This window comes from Caenorhabditis elegans, chromosome I (assembly GCF_000002985.6).
Source record: "Caenorhabditis elegans chromosome I".
NCBI classification, from domain to species: domain Eukaryota; kingdom Metazoa; phylum Nematoda; class Chromadorea; order Rhabditida; family Rhabditidae; genus Caenorhabditis; species Caenorhabditis elegans.
In genome coordinates, this window is record NC_003279.8 from 5,883,431 (window position 1) to 5,906,471 (window position 23,041).

The 23,041-nt window shown below is 34.0% G+C and overlaps 4 protein-coding genes and 1 non-coding gene across 9 annotated transcripts; 4 read left to right on the forward strand and 1 right to left on the reverse strand.

Moving 5' to 3' along the window:
• The first annotated feature begins 427 nt into the window (after positions 1-427).
• On the forward strand, positions 428-559 carry C34G6.10. Its single transcript, NR_050151.1, has one exon. It is a non-coding gene; the product is annotated as an Unclassified non-coding RNA C34G6.10 (non-coding RNA).
• Positions 560-3,182: 2,623 nt separating this feature from the next.
• Positions 3,183-12,543, forward strand: pgp-2 (ABC-type xenobiotic transporter; the record flags this gene model as incomplete). 4 transcript variants are annotated; one of them, NM_001313481.3, is made up of 15 exons in its annotated part: positions 3,195-3,268; positions 5,607-5,761; positions 6,614-6,713; positions 6,933-7,151; positions 7,320-7,791; positions 7,994-8,612; positions 8,743-9,045; positions 9,090-9,202; positions 9,733-9,804; positions 9,994-10,140; positions 10,190-11,143; positions 11,384-11,488; positions 11,536-11,739; positions 11,786-11,932; positions 12,000-12,206. In NM_001313481.3, 15 exons carry the CDS (start codon positions 3,195-3,197, stop codon positions 12,204-12,206), a joined length of 3,891 nt encoding a protein of 1,296 aa, NP_001300410.1. The 4 variants fall into 4 exon arrangements, with proteins under 4 accessions (NP_491707.2, NP_001300410.1, NP_001300412.1 ...); NM_001313482.3 differs by lacking the exon at positions 3,195-3,268 and adding an exon at positions 5,314-5,486 and having other exon boundaries at positions 12,000-12,539; NM_059306.7 differs by lacking the exon at positions 9,733-9,804 and having other exon boundaries at positions 3,183-3,268; positions 12,000-12,539.
• Positions 12,544-13,187: 644 nt separating this feature from the next.
• On the forward strand, positions 13,188-13,975 carry C34G6.3 (Non-histone chromosomal protein HMG-14). Its single transcript, NM_059307.4, has 3 exons — positions 13,188-13,268; positions 13,428-13,715; positions 13,802-13,975. Exons 2-3 carry the CDS (start codon positions 13,458-13,460, stop codon positions 13,907-13,909), a joined length of 366 nt encoding a protein of 121 aa, NP_491708.1. The 5' UTR covers positions 13,188-13,268; positions 13,428-13,457; the 3' UTR covers positions 13,910-13,975.
• Positions 13,976-14,872: 897 nt separating this feature from the next.
• tyr-4 (ShKT domain-containing protein) lies at positions 14,873-18,685 on the forward strand. The gene is made up of 9 exons (NM_059308.9): positions 14,873-15,028; positions 15,509-15,638; positions 15,773-15,903; positions 15,948-16,159; positions 16,237-16,698; positions 16,745-16,837; positions 17,095-17,429; positions 17,797-18,126; positions 18,180-18,685. The coding sequence occupies exons 1-9, from the start codon at positions 14,891-14,893 to the stop codon at positions 18,602-18,604; spliced, it is 2,256 nt and encodes a 751-aa protein (NP_491709.1). The 5' UTR covers positions 14,873-14,890; the 3' UTR covers positions 18,605-18,685.
• stam-1 (Signal transducing adapter molecule 1) lies at positions 18,675-21,265 on the reverse strand (the record flags this gene model as incomplete). Of its 2 annotated transcripts, NM_059309.9 has the most annotated exons (7): positions 21,204-21,265; positions 20,790-20,897; positions 20,416-20,607; positions 20,016-20,213; positions 19,712-19,962; positions 19,115-19,547; positions 18,675-19,017 (listed from the first exon to the last, which is right to left on the reverse strand). In NM_059309.9, exons 1-7 carry the CDS (start codon positions 21,207-21,209, stop codon positions 18,832-18,834), a joined length of 1,374 nt encoding a protein of 457 aa, NP_491710.2. In that variant the 5' UTR covers positions 21,210-21,265. The 2 variants fall into 2 exon arrangements, with proteins under 2 accessions (NP_491710.2, NP_871813.1); NM_182013.8 differs by lacking the exons at positions 18,675-19,017; positions 21,204-21,265 and having other exon boundaries at positions 19,085-19,547.
• Positions 21,266-23,041: the final 1,776 nt, after the last annotated feature.

The following is a 23,041-nucleotide window of genomic DNA, read 5'->3' on the forward strand; positions in this document are numbered from 1 at the left end:
GACTACCTATTCATTAAATTTTCAGGCGCTAGTGAAACATATAAGTTGATGTTTTATAACCTCACACCTAATGAATGAGTATGGGTAAATATTAGACAAGACTGCTTTTCCGCCGGAAAAGAGACAGAACAGCTCTAGTGTTGCCAATATGTTGTTCAAGATTGGTATAATATTCAAGTGATATCTCTCGCCCGATATAAAAGTTGGTTTCAGTTCCGGATATTAGAGCTTCAGTGAATAAACGAAATTGTCAAAGTTTTCGTAAATTTGATAAGAAAGTGTGTTTTTCATCATTAGAACAATCATTAGAATATCTTCGGATGTTTTGTAAAAGCGAGAGACATTCTTATTTTCTCATTCATCATTTCTTCTCTTCCATCTTTTTGACCTGATTTCTCCAGAAAAGAAAAAAGAAAAATATGTAGAAAGTGAGAGATTTACAGAGAAAAAGACGGTTACTGTCACTTTTCTATCTGATATTGTATGTGTCCACTCCTCCTCAGTAGTAGAAGTCATCTCCTTTCTTTTCGGATCCTTTTCTGTACTTTTTGCGGATCGGTGATAAAGTGAGAGTGTGGAGAGAGACGATTCGCAGAGAAATGTGAGGAATGTGCGCACGGTTTATGGACGAGAACGAGGTCACATTTATTCTCTATACCGAATACGGACTACTGTTTGGATTACACATTTTTTATGGAATGATCTGGATAGCTGGTCCTAGATGAGGGCTCTTGACAAACCAGGAATTACTATAATATATGGAAATACGTGTGTTTATGGACTTGATGCTACTTTACAGGCATTGTAAAATATAGACGAGACAAAATGAACGGCATTCGCCGTTTGCCGTTTGTCGCACAGCTCTATATCCAAAACGGTCTGCAAAGAAATAAGAATATCGGCATTTGGTGACAACTTGCTGGTAGTTTTACTCGTTAAAAACATCCTGGAAAACATTTTCACAATCAAAAACTGTTATGTCTGATGACAGTGAGAATTCAAATTTTGAGAAGATTGCAATGCTTTTGCTTGACGACAATTGTTCAGAACAGGGGTGGGCTGCATAGGAATTTGTTAAAAGTACGAAAAATTTGCTGAAAATTTGAGAACTTCAATTGTTAAACAGCAAAATAGCATACATTTTCCACGAATTGATGAGAAAAACGGAATTCTATAAAAATTCTAAAATATTCAGGTTAAGTCGTTATAAAAGTTCTCCCCACAAGTTTTTGGGAAATCGAAATTCGGCAAAAGACAATTCTGGGAAATTGCAAAATATCAATATTTCGAAAGCCTACGCATTATTAAAAAATACACTTGACAGTTTTCTGGGCTGTGACCTAAAATTGCGCAGAGATCATAAAGTCAAGCTTTCGCATGTACAAATTGATTTCGTGGTTGAAATTTTAGAAAAAAATTAGCATAAATGTGAATAGTTAATCACCAATCAATGTTCATCATCCACAGTTTTGTTCATTTTCACTGCTTTACGCTGTCAATTCGAAACCACGTGGTATGGTTGTGATATCATTTATCAAAGAACGTGGAAGGGATTTCAAGAATGCAGTTCGGTGAGTGGATTGGTTTCAGAAAAGTCTCAAAGATTCTCTGAAACTGTGCCATTTTTGTGTTTTCTAGAAGTTAACTAACTTAGTATTTTATGCGACAGTTGGACAACTTGTGTAAGGTTGCCATCTTAACAAAAACAGCCCTAATGTAAATTATTTTGAGTTTTCACCTCTAAAGAAAACATCTAATTTTTATGACTTGGACAAGTTTTACAATCTTTAAAAAAAAACAATATGCAGATAAGATATGCTCAGAAAAGTGAAAAAAATTTAAGAGATTGTTTTTATCTCTGAATTTTTCTGTAAAGGCACCGCTGATTGACAGGGTCTGAAGATGTTAAAACTGTGATAATGTTCCACTTTTCAAAAAACTGAAAGTTTCATTCTAATTCCCACGTGATTTCTAAAACTGAAACCTGTCCAACTTGAGTGTGTCAATTGTGTCGAAGTAGTTTGATGGACACTATCAGAGCACAAAAATATGTTTGAACTCTTGAGACATCAGGCAAGCATACAAAAACTGTACTGCAGGGTTTATCATCTATTTATTTTTTGGCAATTGGCTTAATTCACTTATAAGTAGAAACGCTGAGTGTTAGAAAACGAGGTTATATGAAAAAAAAGTGTTCTGTACAACTGTTTCATAAAAAAAACAATTTTCAAACTATACACCATGAGGAGGCGAATGAAGAGTCGGATGTCATGCGTTTGTGGTTGTGGTGTTAGCCGGTGGTTGTCGAAGATACTGAGCACGAAAACTTTCGACAACTTTTCGGTAACCGGCAACTTTGCTGCCGGTTCCAGCACAGCTTTGGCGCCTTCTGATTTTAAGTGAAATTGTAAAATACCGGTCCACATATATTCCAGAAATATGACTATCATTCTGTTATCAATATACTATTTTGGTTCCAATATACATATTTATTCATAACATCATGATTTTATGAACAATCTTTGTGAGTTGTGACTGTGTAAACATCTGCTACCAAATTTTCACGTTACATTAAGCAATAAACAATTTATTGATCATTTAGCTAATTTTTCGTTTTAAGGACTTGCTGTCGTACAGAATATAGCCAAGTGTGTAGATTATAGCTACCATGAAAAGTTGAATATGTATGTAAAATTTAGACTCTATTTTAAAAATCACTTTCCGGATACCAACTTCATTTTCGAATTAAAGAATTGATTTTTCCATTAATCTCACTTGTTCAAATAAAGGCTCAAAATATTTTATCGAGCGAATATCCTTTTTAGAAGTACATAACTACTAACTACAAACGACTATAATCAATTGTGTGCTCCTTATCTGCAAACTCCGCCTACTTTCCCGTCTAGTGTGCATGCACACAAAAACAGTGCCTGTTATCAAGTCATTCTGACCATTTCTGGCTCTTTTTCTGTTGTGTCCATTTTTTCATTAATTACTTCATTTTGTTTGGTTTTTTTGCGTTTTGGAAATATGTTTATTATTTTTGGGTTATGTATTCATGGATAGTTGAAATATATTTTGAATACTAAATTTGGATTTCTGTTTATTTTAAAAATGTTTTAATAATTATTTTTCCAATTTATCTTCCGTTTCAAATAACCACAACTAACTTTTCTGTTCAGATCTTCATTTCAATGGGAAAAGACACGGAGAAAACTCCACTTTTATTGAAATCTCTAGACAAACAACGAAGTCAGACAAGTCTAAGGTTTGTATTTATTTTGCATGTTTTGTGGGTTTTCCTATTAAAAAATTAAACTTGAAACCGTACCAATTTCCAAGATGGAATTTATTCCAACTCCTCATTTTTACATGTTTCAAAAATTATTTCACGAAAGTTTAGCGTAATTTCTGAATTTTTTTGTACATTTGCAATCAAAAGAAGTAGAAACACCAAGTTGTTTATAATATATTGTTCAATATTTTTTGAAGACCGATTTCATTTGTGAATAGTTTTCTATAAATTGTCAAAATAACTTTGTGACGTAATACTTTCTCAAAATTCTAGAAAACTCGAAACACCTAAAAATATTACATTTAAACTAATTTGATATGTTGGAATTATTCCAACTTGCTCGTTAGTTTTTGAATTGGAAACTTTGTAAAAAATACCAAAGGGTACATTTTCATTTTTAATACATCCATTTTATTTCTGAAAAATTTTGGAAATGTCAAATTGCAGTTTCACCAGACGCGATTCTTGAAAAATGTAAAACTGGATTTTTTAGATAATTTTCAGAGAAAGCCTAAAATTTAGTTGTTATCATTGAAATTTGTTGGTTAATGTTTGGGTGTTTAGGGCTAATACAAGTAATCAATATCGATAAAACAAATGATAACACTATCTTTTTTTGTTTTCGGACAGAGAAAATTTTGAAAGTTGAAAATTTGAGAACCTGAAATTTTAGACTAGATTCTTGGGGACTACTGAAAAAAAATTAAAACGAAGAGTTTTTCGAAGAACGTGGAAAAATCAAAATTTGAAAAATGAGATGAAAACGGAAAACTATATTTTTCGAAAGACATTACTTTCACTATTAGACAATTTTTCAATTTTTCAAAAAAAAAAGTTGCATTGTATCCCATCAAAAAGTTGAAATTCAAATATCACAAGCATTTTCTATCTTCTCATAGTTCATCGAAACACATTCCTATCATGTGGTGCCAAATCTAAAAAACTTGCTCAAAATACCTGAAAGCTCAATTATCTTAATGAACTTTTGATTGAATTTTCGACTTTTCAAAGCCCACTCAATCTTTCCGATAAATTTAGAGAAAAAAACTTGTGAGCTCTGGGCTATCTTCGGCTTTCAGAAAAAGCTATACCAAAAGTAAATAAAATCTGTTAAACTTAGACAATTCATACATTTTGAGCAAATATTTGAGCACATTGAACTAATAGGAAGCCTGCTAATTTTTGAGAGCCTGAGATGCTCAAAAAGCCATAATTTTCACAAATCGGCAGTATTCCAAGATGGGAAATCGAATGCAAAGTGTCTGGCATAAGCATTGCATTTTCCTGCAAAAGCACAAAAGTGTTAACCATAGTTAAAAGTACTCATATTAGTCCGGAATGAACAATTACCATAATAAAAAGTGTTGGCAAATTTGACTGTTTGAGCTAGGCTGAGGTCCTTGCTAGCTGTAAGGATATACTTTTTTGATATTTAAATGAACTTTTGTGAATTGGTGAAAAATCAATCTTAGGTAAATTAAACGAAAACTTTTGAATATTTGAGAAACCGCCTTCATGGCCAAAGCCAAGTTGCAGCAGTCTCGCAGCATTGGGACTTGAACAATTGATCCAAAAAACTGACCATTTGACACTAAACGACAAAGTGTCTAGGAAATGCTCTTCATTTTTGCTCAGCTCTACTCACCTCACTGCTGTTTGCTTTTTCGTCTGCGCACTTTTGCCCCGTTGCCTCATTCTCTAAATCTCTAATATCTTGCTTCTCCACTTTCAACTGGTCAGAGACGTCGTCTTTAACATCTTCCCCGTCGTCTTCCGCCTAAAAAAGTGCGAAAAGAAACATCAACAGAAAACAATGAATTGATCACTACAATTATATAAATTTGCTTTTCTTCCTATCACATATCACTTCGTCTGTCTGCGTCTCTATCACTTTATTATCTTCAATATCCCACATTATCTCGGTTGGCCTGGAAACCTTTCAGTCGTTGTTTCTTAAAACTATTCATCGTCAGCAACCTCGTCATCTTAAAAAATTAGAAAAATTGGAAGAAAAAAGAGAAATAAAAAAGGGGTGGAGCCTAGACACCTTCAACACATATTTTTAATTAAAGACGCCCTTTTTTCGGAAGACCTTTCTCTCCGCTTTCCCCCCATTATTTTCTATTATTATCTAACTGATGAAAAGCCGAAAAAACGAGCCCACTTGGGTGACTAAGCCTCTGCTTAAACGGTATGAGTTGTCAAGAGATTCTCTGAAAAAAACCTAAAATTTTTGAATATTCAAAACAGATAATTTCAGATTCTAGTAATTTGTGATAATTCCAAAATAAAAAATATAAACATTTTACAGCTCTCATTCAAGTGACTCTTCAATCGATGAATCAACTGTTAAACTCACAAATTATGGGATATTCTATTACACTCAAGGAGTTGATCTACTTCTTTTAATTACTGGAACAGTTGCAGCAGTTATTCATGGAGCTGGTTTTCCGTTACTTGCTATTGGTATGTGGTTTTATTTTTTAATTTGAATGATAAATCAAAAGCTGAAATTATCATTTGAAACGTCAACTACATATAATTTTATAAAATGTTATTATGAGAACTCATAGTCAGAATTAATTTTTTTTTTGAAAAATTTAGTAAACTCTAATCTACGTTCAACATTCACAAAATGACCTCCGATATCGTCATCCAATCCAATAAACTACTGCGACTACCCATTAACTTAATTAGATCAAAATGTTCATGACATCATTTGAACTAGAGAAAAAAAGTGATTTGTGTTGTGGTTTTGAACTATGGAATTGGAGGCTTTTTATATTCTTCAAAAAAGGAAAATGTGTTAAGTTGAAATTTATCAGCTCCTTAAAACAAATTCGAAATACATGAGATATCATAGGCTGAAAATTGTGATATTTAATAATTGCATTAGGTTGTATTTAAAAATTTAAAAAATACACTAACTAAGAAGTCGAACAGATTCAAATATCATAACTAAACAATCAAAAAATTTCTATAGAAAATGTGGACTTTTTGAGAATTTTGAGAATTTTTGCGGGTTTGAAGTCAAGTTTCCGAAAACAAAATAATTAAAATATAAAACTCGTAGAATATGTATTTTTAGTTGACTTCCAAAATTATGATAAATCAAAAATAAGGGATTGGCACTTTTTCGACTGTTGATAAGAAATTTCAAATAATGTTTGAAAATTTACATTTTGGTCATTTAAAAATGTTATACAAATGAGTGGTTTTAAATAACTTTCTCCATTAACGAACATTCTTGGCCCCGCAGTAAAATCAATTAGATAGTTAAAAGCAGAAACGATGATTTCAAAGTTCTCGTATTTGCAGTTCTCGGAGGAATGACAACAGTGTTTTTACGAGCTCAAAACTCGGATTTCGTCGTTGGTGTGGATAATGTGAACCCGGAAGGATTGGTCCCGATATCTCTGTACGTTTTTTTTAGAACTTTGACTTTTACTTTTTATGATCCTGCAAATTTTTGTATTTGTATCTTTTTGACTAGTCAATCTGCGCGAAATGATAAGGCTATCCAAAACAGCTGGTGTGTCTTTTGACACCTTTTCTAGTTCCTTGTGAATGAACACATAAATATTATATTACACTTTTTGATTAAACAAAAAACCTTCCAATCTGTTTTCTTTTTTAGAGATGAATTCAACTCGGAAGTTGTCAAGTATTGTATCTACTACCTGGTTCTTGGTGTACTCATGTTCTTCACTTCATATGTACAAATCGCTTGTTTTGAGTCGTACGCAGAGAGATTGGTGCATAAATTAAGACAAAACTACCTGAAAGCCATACTCAGACAACAAATTCAATGGTTCGACAAACAACAGACCGGAAATTTAACGGCTAGACTCACGGAGTAAGTTAAGAAGTACATTTTTTGAAGAATGATAGAGAAGTGAGACATGTTATATACATATAATGAGCTTTTGCCGTTCGTCAAATTTTTCTAGAAATTCATCTAAATTCCCGGAAGATCACTAAAGATATTGCAAATAATAAATCATCGTTAATCTTTTTATTGCAGCGATTTGGAGCGTGTCCGTGAAGGATTAGGTGACAAATTCGCCCTTCTTGTTCAAATGTTTGCTGCTTTCTTGGCTGGATACGGAGTTGGCTTCTTTTATAGTTGGTCAATGACACTGGTTATGATGGGATTTGCTCCGTTGATTGTGCTCTCTGGTGCCAAAATGAGCAAAAGCATGGCAACGCGAACAAGAGTTGAACAAGAAACGTATGCAGTCGCTGGTGCAATTGCAGAAGAAACATTCTCTTCGATTAGAACAGTTCATTCATTAAATGGACATAAAAGAGAATTGGATAGATTTTATAACGCATTGGAAGTTGGAAGACAAACTGGAATTGTTAAATATTGTTATATGGGTATTGGAGTTGGGTTCAGTAATTTGTGTATGTACTCTTCATATGCATTGGCATTTTGGTATGGAAGTACTCTGATTATCAATGATCCTACTTTTGATCGCGGTCTTATTTTTACGGTTAGTCATTTTTCAATTCAAAAATTCATGCTTATAAAGCAGTCATTTAAAATATTAAAGAGAGAGTACCGTTTCTGTCCCCAAACTCAAAATGTCTTCAAAATTTTTATTGAAAAAGGGCTTGATTTTAAGCTACAATCTCCATTTTTTGCAAGTATTAATTTCTTATTATTAAAAACAAGTGAACAATTCTAATTTTCAGGTTTTCTTCGCAGTTCTCTCGGGTTCTACATCTCTCGGTGGCGCCCTTCCACATCTTGCAAGTTTTGGAACAGCTCGCGGAGCAGCTTCAACAGTATTACGTGTAATCAACTCGCACCCAAAAATCGATCCATATTCACTTGAAGGAATTCTCGTGGACAATATGAAGGGAGATATTTCATTCAAAGATGTTCATTTCCGATATCCATCTCGAAAAGATATTCATGTATTAAAAGGAATTTCTCTGGAACTGAAAGCTGGTGATAAAATTGCTTTGGTCGGTTCAAGTGGTTGTGGAAAATCAACAATTGTTAATTTACTTCAAAGATTCTATGATCCAACAAAAGGAAGAGTTTTAATTGATGGAGTTGATTTACGAGAAGTAAATGTTCATAGTCTTCGTGAACAAATTGGAATTGTTAGTCAAGAGCCAGTACTTTTCGATGGAACAATTTATGAAAATATTAAAATGGGAAATGAGCATGCTACTCATGATCAAGTCGTTGAAGCGTGTAAAATGGCAAATGCAAATGATTTTATCAAAAGATTGCCTGATGGATATGGAACAAGAGTTGGAGAAAAAGGAGTTCAATTAAGTGGAGGACAGAAACAAAGAATTGGTTAGTTATTCAGTTGAAACATCTAAAATTGGAAAAGATCCTTTAGAAGTTCACTCGAAATTCAAAAATACGAAAGTCATCGTTTAAATTTAAAAAAAAATTATACATTTACATATATTTCATATTCCAGCCATTGCACGTGCTCTTGTCAAAAATCCAAAAATCCTTTTGCTCGACGAAGCCACATCCGCTCTCGACACGGAAGCTGAGAGAGAAGTTCAAGGTGCATTGGATCAGGCACAAGCTGGAAGAACGACAATTATCGTAGCTCACCGATTGAGCACAATTCGAAATGTTGACAGAATATTCGTGTTCAAAGCTGGAAATATTGTTGAATCTGGAAGTCATGAGGAATTAATGAGCAAACAAGGAATCTTCTACGATATGACACAGGCTCAAGTTGTTCGACAACAGCAACAGGAAGCAGGAAAAGGTAATTCTAATGTTTAAGGAAAACTAATATAGATTAAATTTCAGATATTGAAGACACTATTTCTGAGTCAGCTCATTCCCATCTCAGCAGAAAGTCTTCCACAAGAAGTGCCATTTCAATTGCAACATCTATTCATCAGCTCGCTGAGGAGGTTGAGGTACGAAAATAATTACTTATTTCTTTTGGTTTTTGAAGGTGGAGTATCGTCAGTGGGGATTTACTACATGCATAATAGTCACACTTGACCAAATATAAAACCTCTACAAATTTTTAGATATTCCATTTTGAGATTAAGAGAGTTTTGATAAATTGGCAAATGTTTGAAAAATTGGGCTTTTCAAAGAAATTTAAGCAATGCCGCATGTTCGATCTTCTACAACGGTTATATACAAATTATCAAAAAACACAATTAAAATGTGAAACTGGTAGAGAAAAAATTTTTAGTCGACTTCCAAAATTATGAGTTGCGAAACCTGAGGAATTTCAACTTATTGACTGTAAAAAATTAATATAATTTTTGAAAATTTTTAAAAAGCTATTCAGATATTTGACCATAATATGTAGGTGTAATTCTCTTACTGGCGCTACTCCATCCTTTAAAAAATAATATTCAAAAATGTGTTCTTTAACTGAAATCCATTTCAACTCAAATCCAAAACAATTATAGTTATTCCCAAAATATTCCAGCTAATTGACCCATTCAATGGTCAAACGAATCAAGATGTGATAAGATCTCGTATTTTATCAGCATTTGGGGGTGTAAGTGATAGATGAATATATTCGGTTTTCAATGTTTCATTTCAACTTCTCTCCTTTCTCTGATTCTTCCTTACATTTTCTTCAAACACGGCTTCTTCTAAGTACTTATCAGCATGCTTTTATATTGTTTTTTTGGTTCAATGATCAATTTTTTTTAAATTTTTCCTAATTTAACAAAATAACTTTCAGGAATGCAAGGCTCCACCCACCTCAATGTTCAAAATATTCAAATTCAACGGAGACAAAGTCGGATGGTTTATTGGTGGAATTTTTGGAGCATTTATTTTTGGATCAGTTACTCCAGTTTTTGCTCTTGTATATGCTGAAATTTTCAATGTAATTTTTTAGAAATATTAAAGTAGAAGTAAAACTGTACATTTTTCAGGTATACTCTTTGCCAGCTGATCAAATGCAAGCAAATGTGTATTTCTGGTGTGGAATGTTTGTTCTTATGGGAATCACTTTCTTCGTTGGATTCTTCACTTCTGCAAATTGCCTCGGACGATGTGGAGAGTCACTGACAATGAAGTTGAGATTTGAAGCATTCAAGAATTTATTAAGACAAGATATCGCTTTTTATGATGATTTGAGACATGGAACTGGAAAATTGTGCACAAGATTTGCAACTGATGCTCCGAATGTTCGATATGTATTCACAAGACTTCCAGTTGTTTTAGCATCAATTGTGACTATTTGTGGAGCTCTGGGAATTGGATTCTATTACGGATGGCAACTTGCCTTGATTCTTGTCGTAATGGTTCCACTACTTGTAATGGGAGGATATTTCGAAATGCAAATGAGATTTGGAAAACAAATAAGAGATACTCAATTGTTGGAAGAAGCTGGAAAAGTAGCTTCACAGGCTGTTGAACACATTCGAACAGTTCATAGTTTAAATCGTCAGGAACAATTTCATTTCACATACTGTGAATATCTTCGGGAACCATTCAATACTAATCTGAAACATGCACATACATATGGAGCTGTATTTGCATTCTCTCAATCTCTTATTTTCTTCATGTATGCTGCTGCATTCTATCTTGGAAGTATTTTTGTAAATCAACAAGCTATGCAACCAATTGATGTCTATCGAGTATTCTTTGCTATTTCATTCTGTGGACAAATGATTGGAAATACTACATCTTTTATTCCTGATGTCGTAAAAGCTCGTCTTGCTGCTTCTCTTTTGTTCTATCTTATTGAACATCCAACACCTATTGATTCTCTATCTGATAGTGGAATTGTGAAGCCGATAACTGGAAATATTTCAATCAGAAATGTATTTTTCAATTATCCAACAAGAAAGGATACCAAGGTTTTACAAGGATTCACTCTTGATGTAGGTTTTAATTTGATACCTGACTTCTATATGACAGTAGTGCAATCCTAGGGTAAAAAGCAATAAGCCTTGACTTTTAAAAACTGGATATGGATTTTTTTTGCGTTTTTGTATCGAATGTTTATGCACTTGCCCTCTGACTTTTTTACTGAAATTTTAAAAATAGGAAAAAAAAAAAAGACAATGATCCTACAATTCTTAACCCACCTGTAAAAACAAATATTAATATATTTATTTTAGATCAAAGCCGGTAAAACTGTTGCACTTGTCGGGCACTCAGGATGTGGAAAATCTACAATTATGGGACTGCTGGAGAGATTCTATAATCAAGATAAAGGAATGATTGTGAGTCAATTTTCTTTCTGATTGGTTTTAACTGCAAACAATTTTAGATGATTGATGGTGATAACATCCGTAACCTAAACATCAGTTCACTTCGCGAACAAGTATGTATTGTAAGTCAAGAGCCAACGTTGTTTGATTGCACAATTGGAGAAAATATTTGCTACGGAACAAATCGAAATGTTACATATCAAGAAATTGTTGAAGCTGCCAAAATGGCAAATATTCACAATTTCATTCTAGGATTGCCAGATGTAGGGTGATATTTTCATAAATCAGAACTCATTCTAAAAATTTCAGGGTTATGATACTCATGTCGGAGAGAAAGGAACTCAACTTTCGGGTGGTCAAAAACAAAGAATTGCCATTGCACGGGCACTTGTTCGATCTCCTTCTGTTTTACTTTTGGATGAAGCAACTAGTGCATTAGATACGGAAAGTGAAAAGGTTTGTATGAAAAATATTGAAATAGCAAATTGACTTTGAAGAATATCGTTTTATTCACTGTTTACAGATTGTACAAGAAGCATTGGACGCCGCAAAACAAGGTCGCACGTGTCTTGTCATTGCTCATCGGTTGAGCACAATTCAAAATAGTGACGTCATTGCGATCGTCAGTGAGGGTAAAATTGTGGAAAAGGGAACACATGACGAGTTGATAAGGAAGAGTGAAATATATCAGAAATTCTGTGAAACGCAGAGGATTGTCGAAAGTCAATAATTTAAATATGTATTAGATTCTCAAACACGAGTTTACAAACTAATTTGCATGGAGTTTCATTTTTTTAATGTTCAATTGAAACAGCTTGATATTTAAAATTTAAATATGCTCATCAAGTAAAATTTTTAGAAAATTTTGTAAACCCGTAATAATTTTTTTGTCATCTAGGTACTTTGCTTTTTCCCCAAATAGCCTTTCCCTCCATCTTGTGTATTTTGTGTGAAATTCTTTGAATTGTGATAATTATCTTTGAATTGTGATAATTGTCTTTTTGTTTTCTTTTTTAAATATATTATTTACCATTTTCACTGCATAAATATTTTTATTTGAAAAAAAACTACTCATCATTCAATATGTAGAATCTAAAATAGGATTTCTTTAGACTATTATATTTTTAATTTAACTTTTTTACTGTAGTTTCATTACACCTATTTCAATTTAAGATCAATGAAACATCCAATCTAAATTTGACGAAGATTGATAAAAGAATCTCTAGAAGATCAAAAATTGGAAATGCTGTGAAAAATTGTAAGGCTGAACAAAATACACGCTCTTTGAATTGGAGGGCATTCGAAGGAAAGTGCTACAGTGTTTGAAAATTTATTTTAAAAGCAATAATAGACCATAAAAATCGAAGGTAACATTGTTTTCATCGACGACTTCCAAACAAGTGGCAAAAAGTGAGATTTTTCCAATTTTCAAAAATTCATATAAACTTTAGAATTTTTTTTTGAATGTTATCACTATTATTTTTTATTAAGTTACAGGAGTTTGATATGAAGTCACGACGTTTTGCTAATAGTAAGAAGGCAAGTGATGAGAAAAGTGAGAAGTGCCTTTCACGACTCAACCGTATGAAATGTATTAATCGGCCCCATAGAAAATATATTTCTCTAAAAATACAATAACATTTTTAATTTAAAAATAACGTGTAACATGTGTTCTACGTGTTCTACAAAAAATATCTGATAGTCATCATCCAGAAAAAAAAATTTCCTTCATCTCAATCCACATCACAATCATTAATTGTTATTTCTGATCAGCTCTCTTCTGGTTGAAAAAGTGAGTTTACTCTTTAGAAACGTGCGATTTCAGACAGCTTGAAATTGGCTTGATGCTCTGCTTAATGTTTTGTTTCAACAAAACAATTGATTTCTTTCGGCAAATCGGAAGTCACATATTTTTGCTGCTTAACAACTGATATCAACGGACCATTTTCAGACTTTCGATTCATCGAAGTAAAACAAAGAAATGACGACTGGAAAGAGTAAAAACACGAAGAAAGACTGTGCTGACAAGAAGAAAACTTCGAAAACGAAGAAGAAGACTTCAAATTTGTCGGTTTCAAGATCCCAAACTTCTGTGGATATGAATGAGAAGGACAAGGCAAAGGAGGCAAAGGAGTTGAAAGAGAAGAAGGCAAAAGAAGAAGCCGAGAAGAAGGTTGTTGCCACACCGAAGAAAGATGCCTCGAAGGATCATGCAAAGAAGGAGGATGATCCTAATAAGGTAACAGTTACGATTTTGAAGTTGATTAGGAAAACACACTGCTAAAAATTTCTTTTGGAAAAAGTTGAGAATATGAACAATTTCAGCAAAACGAGCCAAGTGGAATGGATGTTCTTGTGAAGGAGGACGGCAAGAAGACAAAGATGGACGATGGATACGAGGATTTTGGTCCAGGAGCTGGTGCTGCTCAATGAGCAACTGTCCGAGAAACTGAATCGAAAGGGAACAATTCAATATTGTATTGTAATAAAAGTTTTTTTAAAGTTCGGTGTTTGTGGTTGCAAGTATCTGATTTTGAAGCAAGACATTACACGGGGCCACCCGCCAGGGCTGTTCAGCAACCGGGAATTGTAAGAACAAATGTTGCATTAAAAATCTGCTGGAAGGGCACGAGGAAGAGTAGTGAAAAATACTTGTGAAATATTGTTCGCCACTTGCAAAATGCATCCAAAATATTCGCTAAGTATTTTACAAACGGCATGCGCAGTCTCATTTGGTTTTCAGTTTTTTCCCAAGTGTTTCAGAAAGAGAACACCAGGTCAGTTCCTCGTCCAATTCTTTGTCATTCGGAAATTAATGACATCATCAACTTCTTATCACTATTATCAAAAGAAGAAAAAGAGATCAGCGAATTTCACAGAAAACAACGAAAAATAAAAAAGAAGAGATGAAGGTAAAAGACAAAAAACTGTTACAAAAAAATGAAAAAGGGACGGAGAATCGCCTCGTCTTCATTTTAACTTCATCAGTTTGCCCTGAATCGAACCAGTAATTTTCAAATGTTTTTTGGGTTTAGTTGTCAATTAAATTGACAAAAAATTGACTAGTTTTCTTCTTTCTGATATTATTTCGATGTTTCTCTACTTCACTAACCACCAAAAATGTTCCAATGGAATCTAGAAAATACCATCAAAATTAAAAGTTGAACAAACTTTTCAATAATTTTTTAAAAGTCTTTTCAGAACTGTTGAAATTTGAGCAATTCATTTTATTTTTATTTTTTCCCGAAAATCCTAATGATATTGTTTTTGATTTTTGATTTTATATTTTAGTTTGGGTTTGGTATATATTTGAAAATATAAAATCATACAAAAATTCCTCGTCTTCTACTTTAAATTTATGTAAGAAAAAGGTTCTCCATTTTTCTTGATTTTCAGGTTTCTACGCCTTGAACCATGAGGTTTTTGATACCCATAATCTTTACAACATTACCATTATGTTTACAAGCACAAGAAGATCCATGTGCAAGTGCTCCATCAGAAGCAGCAAAAATTATGTGCAAGCAGATTCACAGATGGGATGATGGAGCAAGGGTTAGTGTTATATTTTTGAAGTGTTTCTATTTGTTTTATTACTTTAATCAGTAAAAATGTGACCATTTGGTTGCATATTTTTATCATCCAGCTAACTCAAAGCACTGTCTTTTTGAATTTTCATTTTCAACTAATCCTGCCTGCTGAGGTTGCTTAGGTTGCCTGTTTTGTGCCTTCTGCTAGAGAACAATTCAACATATTCTTCATCTTTCTGTTGAACTTACAACAGCTAAATTAGAATTAGGCAACGTAGTTAACTTTGATACACAAAAAATATATGTCAGTTAGGCAGGTATGCAGGCAAGCATGAAGCATAAATGTACGCCTGAATACGTGCTTTCCTTATTTTTTGTTCTTTTGATACCACATTAAATTTTCTGGGCAAACAGGCGAATCATGATAATGAAATAACTACAATTGTGATGCGGTCAAGGACATGTTGGTCAGAAACAAGACGGTCAAAGATCTCAAATATTGCAGGCGGCATCAAAGAAAAAGAAAATTGCATTACCACCAGGAATGGCAAAGGGAATGGCAGCTGAGTTTGCTCCAATTGCTTCAAATATCTACCAGTGCATGGATTTACCCTGCTTGTGTTCTTATTTGAGAGGTAAAACTGGAAAATTAGAAAATGAAGAAATGCTTTAAAAATAGGTGTATTAGAAATGTATTTAAACGAAAACCGGTTGCAAGTCTATTAGAAGCTAGCGTTCCCGGGAATACACTACATATATCGATTTATAGGAACTGCGTCTGGAAACGGTTGTACTCTTCCAAATGGAAGGCCACTTCAAAAATCAGTGAGAAAAGAGTACCGTACTCTCACAGATGATGAACGAAATAGACTTCACGCAGCATTCCGTGCTCTCAAAAATGTTAGTTCAAACTTTAAAACTCTAAGTTCTACATTCAATTGCAGAATGGTGAATACGAAAGAATTGGAAGAATTCACTCACAAATGTCTGCTGCCGGAGGAGCTCATTCTGGACCAGCATTCCTTCCGTGGCATCGTGAATTTGTGAAACGTGTCGAGTTTGCTCTACGCCAAGTTGATCCAACGGTTAATCTTCCATATTGGGATTCTACGTTGGATAGTAGACTGCCACGTCCTGCAGATACTATTATGTTCAGGTAGGTTTTAAATCATTAATAGAATTTGTATAAATTTAAAGAAAATTAACGCATAATACTCACTTTTCTATTTTTAGTGACTATCTTATGGGAAGTACCGGACTTGTTAATGATGGACCCTTCACAAATTGGCGAACTTTGGCTGGAAGAGCCCAAATACTGAGAGCCGTCGGAGCACAAGGAGCTCCACTTTCACAAAATGATATTGATTTTGTAATGAGACAGACACAAATTGATCAAGTATTATCGTTTACTGCACCACAACAAGGATGCCCATATAGAACTGATTTCAATTGTCTTGAATATACTCATGGAAATGTTCACATTTTTGTTGGAGGAGATATGTTCGACACTGCAACTTCTTCAAATGATCCTTCATTTTTCCTTCATCATGCATTTATTGATTTTGTATGGGAAGAATGGAGATTGGCAAGACAATCAAGAGCTGATCGGGAAATTGCATTCCCTCCTGATAATCAATTATGTGCTTCTGCACAACATTTTGGAGCATCTCCAATGCAGCCGTTCAGTCCAATGAGGTAAAGAAACTGTGAATTGATTACAGGGAAATGTAATTATTTTCAGAAATATCGATGGTTTATCCAATAAATATACAGATAACTTGTATAGTTATGCACCACGGCCAACATGTCAAGCTGGAGGCGATTGCGGTTCTAAGTGAGACTTTTTTGAAAATTATCAGAATAACCTAGGAAATGTTACGCAAATATTTGAAAAATTACAGCTATGCTATTTTTTGGCAGGGTTTAATTTTTTTAGAATCAAAAACTTTCAAGATAAAAAATTCATGTGAAACTTGAAAGATTGTCGTACAAGATATAAGATCATTTTTGATGATACATTTTCACACACTAAAAATTTGGAATATTCTTGATGTCTACCGTGGAAGACTTACTGGAATTTGTAAATTTCAGATTCCTTTTCTGTGACACTTCCACCGGGGCCGCCCGTTGTGTATCTCGTATTCGTCCAGGATCTCAATGTGGTCAATTCCGTGTGAATCCATGTTTCTCAGGAATCTGCCAAAACGGTGTATGTGTTCTCTCATCAACAGCTCCACGTCCAACACCTGCTCCAACAACTCCAACACCTCAAAATCCAGTACAATCTCAAGAATCATGTTTCAATGAGAATCAGTGTTGTGCATCATGGGCAGCATCTGGGGAATGTTCGAGGAATACGGCTTATATGAATGAATGGTGTAAGGCCAGTTGTGGTGTTTGTAAACCCAAATATCGACTGGCTGATGGTGAGTGTATTTTGTATTTTAGGATTTTTTAATTAAAAAATATTTAAATTACCACAAGGGTTTTTTCGGTAAAATTCTTTTTAAAAAGTTTGCTATTGTAATTTGGCAATTTCAGAAAATTAAAGGTACATGGGGTTATTTGAAAGGGTCCCACCGGGAAAAAGTTTATGGTATCTTTATTAGATTTTTCCGGCGCCGTTCATGTTTAGAAAGATAAAATTGAAAAATATAAACTCTCACATAAATGAAACAAATAAAAACTGACCAAAAATAATAAAAGTTCCTCCAAGCCCCATAAAAACCAAATAAACCCATGCACCTCTAAGTTCGTGTATCGAAAAACTGCAAAATTACGATAATTTTCCAGATTGCACTGATCGTCATACCCAATGCAGTAGCTGGTCCCGCTCCGGTGAATGCACCAAAAATCAACTCTGGATGACTGAAAATTGCCGTAAAAGTTGTAATAAATGTGGTAGATCACGTGCTCAAGAGTGTGGAGGAGGTGGTACTACAGTAACCACGACGACACCTGCTCCAGCTCAACAGTGTGATAATTCTGATGGTTGTTTCAATGAGAATGTTTGCTGTGCTGTATGGGGATTAATGGGAGAATGCCGAAAAAATACAAGATATATGGCATGTAATTGTCGAGTTTCATGTGGACATTGCTATCCTGAAGATTACAATTATGGATGTAAGCTTTATTTTTAAAAAAATATTTTTATAATTAAAAAATATATATTTCAGCATGCGTCGACTACCATAGATCATGTGCCGGATGGGCTCGTGTCGGTGAATGTCAGAAAAATCCATGGATGGCTGAGAATTGTAGATCAAGCTGTAACAGTTGCTATACTCAATCAGAGCTTCGTAGAATGTGTGGAACTACAGCTGGATCAGTTGCTCCAGTTGCACAAGTTCGTCAGACTAATCCATCTCGTCAACCACCACGTGGAGGTTGGGGACGTGACGATTTCGGAGATAATGGAGGATGGGGTGGAAATGGAGGTGGTGGATGGGGAAACAATGATCCATGGGGAGGATCAAGATGGGGTGGTGGAAGAGGTGGATGGGGTGGAGGTGGATGGGGAGGCGGTGGATGGGGTAAACGATCCATTCGAGCAGCCAATGCATCAATTTCAATGCCATCTTTTGATCCGGACCTCTTGTAATTTTTGTTACCTTTTCTCAATTTATCCGATTATTTTCGTGTATAATAAATATTTGCCTCAAACTCAATAAAGAATTCATTTTTATCTTATCGAGAACTCGAGGAAGCAAAAGACTATACAGAAACGGGTGGCGAATCGAGAAAAATAAGTTAGAAGTGATCACAATATCAATGGAACTAGTTACAGATTCAAGGAGGAAAAGGTGATATTCACAACAAATCAAAAAGTTAATATTGTTGAGGCTGTGAAGACGGAGCAGGCCATTGTTGTTGCTGTTGTTGAGGTTGGGGAACAGAATTCGGTGGGCATGCGTACTGTGGTTGTGCTCCAGGAGCCGGATAGTGTTGTGGAGGATATTGTTGTGGCTGCTGTTGTTGGACAGGACCGGTAGGTGGGTAATATGCTCGGTTTGGCTGAAAAATACGATTTTTTGAATTGATAGGCATTACCGTGAAGCTTAGAATGAAAAATTTCAGTTTTCTAAATATTTTTTTCTGAATAAAAACTGACTGGTTGCTGATAGTTGTACTGTTGCATTGGTTGTTGGTACATTCCTTGACTTTGATGCTGAAATCCTCCCTTCTGAATCGCATCATCATAAAGTGCGAGCACATCACGAATAGCCACATCGATTTGTGCTAGAGAGTTGCTCTGTCGATCAATACTAGCCAAATGTGCATCAATGAGATTTCCTTGAGCATACGAGGCGGCTTCTAGTTGGGCCAAATCCTCTGGATCCTGTCGTTCACCGGTAGGATCACATTCATGGAGTACTTGAAGACAACGAACAAGGATTGCTTCATTAATTGAGGCTACAACTTCTGGGGCTTTCTGTGATGAATCCGTCTCTTTTGATTTTAGATCATCGAGTTGATTAGTAACGAAGCTGGATGGGAAAAGTCCCTGTTGGGTACCAATACGACCAGTCCACCAGTGGGGATTGCTGCAAAAAATTGTTTTTTTTTTGATAATTGATAGAAGCAGTCAGTAACGAAAAGGTTCGGTATGATTAATTTTAAATTACAAAAAAAAAAACTGAAGAACTTCCTGATTTGATTTTTAAGCGATTGCTTTCAATTTAAACTAGAACACATTTTTGTTGCTTACCTTTCATCAGTAATTGTAATAATATCTCCAGCAACAAAAGATAATTCATTGCTTTCAGCAGCCTCAAAATCGTATAACGCTCGAACATTCTTTTCCGGAATATTCGAATTAGTCTGAACTGCTGGACTACTTGCTTTTGCTGATGGATACATTGTGGATGTTGATTTTTTTGCTTTTTCCTGTTTCTCTGCATCCGCCAATGAAGCAGCAATGGCTTTTGCGATTGCTTCTTCTTCCTGAGCAGATCCAACCTATAATAATTATTAATTTTTGATATTTATTGCCGCGAACTTCCACAACTCACATAATTCGGATCATTTGCAAACTTTGCATCAATCGCTTTCGTTTTACTTTTTGGATCATCCACAACAAATGAGTAGCCATCAGCAACAAGATTTTTGTGAAGAGTGACGATAAGTGACAGTGATTGTTCAGTTTTGCATTCTGTATCCACCCATTTTTGAACAGTTAATCGCATTTTTTCAGCAACTTGGCGTTGACTCTATAATAATTGTAAATTTTTGTATTTTTTTTTGTAAACGCGGTGAAATGTATCGTATTTTCGTATTATACTTATTTTTCTAACTCTATTTCTCTTTTTTATCTCTTTTCTGCGTATACTATATCTATTAAAGAAATACAAAACTTCATGAAAGAAATTTTGATATTTTGTTTAACAATTTCAGATTTAAACAAAAACTCACCGATGTACAAAGAGCTTTGAGTTCATTGATAAATTGTGCAGACGATACTTCCTTTCTGAATCTTTCTTCACAGTTTGCCCAACACGAATCAAGTACAGAAATCGCTAGAAGGACAACATGAGGATCACGATTGTTGAGACGTTTACGAAGTGATTTGATTCCTGTTTTCGATCCCTCGAAGTCGTTATTAATCTGAAAATTTTAAACTAAAACATTAAGTTTAGTCCAAAATCAATGATTTTCGGTGAAAATCAGCTAGCAAATTTAAGGAGGAAATTTTAATTTTAAAATATGATTTTTTATCAAACGACAAAGAATTCTATCTATAAATCAGTGAAAAGGTTTATACATTTTTTAAAACAAATTGAACGAACCATATCACAAAATGCGAGAATTCCCTCCCAATTCTCAACAGTGATAGTTGGAGCAGTGATTTTTCCGAGCAAATCCTCATAAGCAGACATTGGAAATGACTTTTGTTTCTGAAAATATAAAAAAGGAATATTACGAAAGAAAATTGAATCAATAACGGGTTTGCTTGTTGAATGTGTTAGTCGGGTGAACTGAAAGAGAGAGTGTAGGGGGATGAAGAGACATTAGACGGGTTAAGACACTGACGCATATGCTTTGTGTGTTCGTTCGTGCACACTTTTTTCTATGTTTTTGTTTTGTTTTCTTCCTTTCCGAAAACTTAATCATTTTTTACTGAATGAAAAAAAATCTATTTGAATGAACAATTACTCTTAACACTATTTTTAATTAAAGTAGAGATAGGAAAACGAACAAACCTTCATTGTTACAGCAGACTTTCAGCACGTGATCAGGTTCAATTGAATGAGTCTCACTGAAACTGAATATTTATTTCGAAATAATTTTCAAAAGCGTGATATTTAAAATATTGAGGGCAAAGACGATCGATATTCAATTTAGTTTGAGCAATTTGTTTATTTTTTCGAAAAAATGAATACTTTTGCCTTTCGCAATCGCAGATTTTCGAGAACTTGCGTCTCACGCGTGTACCAATCACATTCATGCGTTTAATTGAAAAAAAAAACATTTTAAAACTGCAATGCACATTTTTATAGAAAAATTAAATAACTTTCGAGAAAAATTAAATTCCAAAGAGAAGAAAGATTGTGGAATAATTCAAAAAAAATGATCTGAACAACTGTAGAATTCGTGGCAGACCCTCATGCTACAAATCGCGCGCTCCTTTAATCTTTCAAATTTTTTTCTCTGTTTAAACATGTTTTTTTTTAATTTTCAGTGTCCATGCTTTTTCTAAACTTTTAAAACTAAATGTTACTCAATAATTAGTTCAAAATTATTAAAAGTAGATTACTGGGACGTTTTTAATGTTTTTTCCTAAAAAATAATACTTTAGAACCTGAAAACGCTTCGTAACAAAATGTTCAATTTTTCGTTTTCAAAAAAATTTGTTCAGACTTCTATTTATTCCATTCATATTTCTTACTTCTCATCGTAATAGAATTTTTAAAAATTGTTGAAAAAAAATCCAAATCCAAATTGTTTATAAGCACAATTGTTTGCACTTTCATTGTTGATTCCACCTGCTTTTCGTTCTTTTCTCTCTCTCTCACCACTCTTCCACTCTGTGTTCATATAAATTTTCATTTCCGTTCGATTCTCTTCACCTAATTCGTCAAAAAGGGGCCCAACAACAGCCACAAGCGGTAGCTGCTGCCGATAGCGAGCCATAAAAATACATCGAAAACGACACGAAACATTATCGATTTAGTTATTTTTTCTATCTAGAGCCAATTCATATTTTTCTATCTAGAGCCAATTCACACGAATTTTTGCATGTGCTTATCAGTTTTTCGACGAAATTTTGTAAACTTGGCGAGTTGATATAGATTAATCAGTGTAATTTGTCCTGTGTACACTGTCTAGAGTTTCCATGTTTGATTTTTTTCAAATTTCAAGTTTGTGGTTTGCAAATAGCTTTGAAATTTTACTGAATGTTCTAGTTTTTTACTAACTCATTTGAATTTTGTAATTCAATGAAATTATATAAGTATTATTCTGGATCGGTTATCAATTTAATCGAAAAAGACGAAAAGTCAATCGACTTGATCATGCAATCCGCGCAAAACTGGTCTATGGCATGCGTAATACAACACATAATGTTCATCACCAACCCCGTGCCTCCCAAAATACACATTGGTACTCATTTTACTCACAAAAACTTTCATAACTTCTTTCTTTAAAGTTATATTTTATTCTTAGTCTTCTATATCGAAATTTTTTTTTGAAATTCGGTTTTAAACCTTAATGGTTTTAATTATTAATTAAAGTTAAAAGTGGACTACGACTAATGGGGAAATTATTAAAAACTATTCATATGCTGTTGAAATTACCGAATCTCGTTATAAAGATTTTCAAAAAATTTTGGAATTTTTTATTTCGAGTCAAATTTGAAAAATCTAAATCACTGTCGCATGTTTGAATCTCCACAATGTTGGAATATAAGTATTTTAAACATAATTAAGTCAAAAAATCGAAGAAAAATTCCATAATTTCCAAATTTTTTGACAATTTTATTATGACATTTAGTCATTTGGTCACAGCATAGGAATTATTTTACACATTCCCCACTGGCAGT